General features: G+C 36.4%; 1 protein-coding gene across 1 annotated transcript; it reads right to left on the reverse strand.

The window, feature by feature from the left end:
• Window positions 1-555: 555 nt before the first annotated feature.
• LOC110502166 (trace amine-associated receptor 6-like) lies at window positions 556-2,419 on the reverse strand. Its single transcript, XM_021580023.2, has one exon. The coding sequence runs from the start codon at window positions 2,268-2,270 to the stop codon at window positions 1,314-1,316; it is 957 nt and encodes a 318-aa protein (XP_021435698.2). The 5' UTR covers window positions 2,271-2,419; the 3' UTR covers window positions 556-1,313.
• Window positions 2,420-3,002: the final 583 nt, after the last annotated feature.

The following is a 3,002-nucleotide window of genomic DNA, read 5'->3' on the forward strand; positions in this document are numbered from 1 at the left end:
CACTAACACAGGTGGCCTAATTTAATGCGCCAGATGAAAATCTATTTCTAAGGTTATTTCTGCACATTTTGATATTTCCTATAGGGCACACAATTTCTTGCACCATGGCTTGTAAGCGAGCTGCTTCAAGTATGTTTAAAACCTCTAAAAGGCTAAGCATTTAGGGGTTAATAAACTAACATATGCATTTTTTTTAATGTACGACCATGGATCATTTAGCTATTTGGTTTTGAATTTTAGGACTCTTTTAGGTATCCAGAATCTGGCTGATGCCGGTCTAGAGGCACGGAAAATAATGTCTGTCAGAGGACACAGATCCAAAACCTCTCTTCAAAGTTACAAGAGGTCAAATCTGGAAGCGAGAAAGTGGTGGAGCACTATTATATCTACAACACAGCAGAAACTCCCCCAGCTAAAATAATGGCTACATTTCCAGCAGAGTGGAGGAAACAAAACGACATCATTGGGCAAGCCAACAATAAAATGGGGCAATTTTTTCGTTCGTGCACATTAAATCGCAACATTCTGATCAACATGAATAAATAATTGGCATGTGTTGGTCACTGTAGAAGTAGCGCTAATGCTCTGTTTTTGCATACATTTAATGTTAGCTAGCCTGTAGCTATGTTACTTAGCAACCAGTCTAGCAACACAACTTTTGTCTGAACTAGTTTTTCTGGCAGAATGTATTTATTATGAATTTATTTCTTAAAAACAACATTTTCAATTTAGATGTGTCTTCCTTTCCTTGCTGTGTTGGCAACCGGTTTATAAAAACAATAAGGCACCTTGGGGGTTAGTGGTATATGGCCAATTTACCACGGCTAAGGGCTGTATCCAGGCACTCTGTGTTGCATCGTGCACAAAAACAACCCCTAGCCGTGGTCTATAGGCCATATACCACACCCTTTACTACACTTGTTGAAGGCATTGTGTCCCAATGCAGTAACTAGAGGACAATGATAAACAACATATGGCACCTCCAAATGTACTTTTAGAATAATTGCATACTATTTATCATTAAATAACATGGAACAACTACAGATTTTGGTATTGGAATTTTTTACCCAAAATGACTACAATGTCTTTTGTAAAACAAGCTTGTTCCTTCTAATGCCTTCTCCAAGTCATTCCAATCCAATCCAGCCAAATTATTCTGTATCAAAACCACATGTATCCATAATGACAATACTGAGATACTGTAAGTAATGTCAGTGTATTGTTACATGAAAGAAGCAATTAGAGCAATTGTTTAACATAACTATATCCAACCAATGCTTGTAGATTAAAAAAAATATATATAAATATAGGAACTATGAATACCTTAACTTCAGAGTTAAAATATGTTTAGCTGTCACTTTGAACCAAGGATAAAAGAAAGCATAAATTATTGGATTAATTAAGGAATTAACAAGTGGCAGAAAGCCGATGATAAATGATAAATTGTCACTTGAAAAAAAAAACATATTTATGAACAAAAATGGAATCCAACAAATTAGATAGTTGAAAACAACAATAGCAAGAGTTTTTGCTGCTTTTCTCTCAGACTTATTTGCCTGTCCAGTTTTAACACCAGACACACAGGCAGCCTCTTTTGAAAATATCTTTCTGGCCTGTGATCTGGCCACCACAAAGATTTTCATATAAAGTGTTATAATAATAGAGCACGGGACAACCATTGTAAATACAAGGGCAATGATATTAACCCAATGTAACTCCTCTACAATAAAACATTCATTCAAACACCTACTGGGTACCTGTACATTTACTAAGTTTTTTATAATAGCAGCACGGTATATGATACAACAACACCAGGTAAATGATATACAACACATCATTCTTGTTATTGTTATTTTAGAGTGGTACAATAAGGGATCACACACAGCAACATAGCGGTCAATAGATATCAATACCAAATTTCCCAGAGATAAAGAAGTACATAAACAAGCAATGTAGAAATAAAACACACAGAAATATTCCCCAAAACCCCAGCATGATTCCATTATTGCTATAGTCGTTACTGGTATCACAATCAGTCCCACCAGGAGATCTGACACAGCCAGAGAGAGGATGAGCAGGTTGGTTGTAGTGTGGAGCTGCTTGAAGTGAGAGATGGAGATGATCACCAGTATGTTCAAAAATACTGTAACTACTGAAATCAATGAGAAGAAGATGTACAGTGTTATGTAGATTGTTGTCGATAGCAATTCCATTCTGCAAGAAGAGTTTCTGTCTTGAAAACAGTATTGAACATCTTTGTTTTTCTCCATTTGTAATAAAGGGTAGAAATGCTGAGGTCCTGCTCCTGCTTGGTCCTGTGTGTGACCCTGTAAGTTCAGCCTTCTGACAAACTCTGAGTTCTGACTCTCTATTTATCCCTGAATAGCTGACAACCACTCCCCTCCCCGGAGTCTCTCTGCACACACAATAGAGCACAGAAATGAAAAAAAAAACAGTTGGATAAACAAATAATTAGTGAAAGCTTGACGTAATGTGTGACAGGATTGGATGTTGTTGTGGTCTCGTAGCCTATCCTTCAACCTTACTGATAGTTAGAGATGAGAGAAAAGGTGCATTTTCTTTAAAATCAAATTTTATTTGTCACATGCGCCAAACAGGTGTGGACCTTACAGTGAAATGGTTACTTACAAGCAGTTAACAAACAATACAGTTTTATGAAAAAAATAAGTTAAGTAAAACATTTAAAATAACAGTAGCAACTAATTAGAGAGCAGCAGTAAAAAAAACAATAGCAAGGCTATATACAGGGGGTACAGGTACAGAATCAATGTGCGGATCAATGTGCGGGGGCACCAGTTAGTCGAGGAAATTGAGATAATACTGTATGATCAGTTAAAGTTTACATACACTTAGGTTGGAGTCATTAAAACTCGTTTTTCAACCACTCCACAAATGTCTTATTAACAAACTATAGTTTTGGCAAGTCGGTTAGGACATACACTTTGTGCATGACACAAGTCATTTTTCCAACAATTGTTTAC

Source organism: Oncorhynchus mykiss, chromosome 22 (genome assembly GCF_013265735.2).
Source record: "Oncorhynchus mykiss isolate Arlee chromosome 22, USDA_OmykA_1.1, whole genome shotgun sequence".
NCBI classification, from domain to species: domain Eukaryota; kingdom Metazoa; phylum Chordata; class Actinopteri; order Salmoniformes; family Salmonidae; genus Oncorhynchus; species Oncorhynchus mykiss.

What these genes read in the sequence shown, in the direction of transcription:
- LOC110502166 (XM_021580023.2), bottom strand. Translation starts at nt 2,270, where the DNA reads ATGGAGAAAAACAAAGATGTTCAATACTGTTTTCAAGACAGAAACTCT.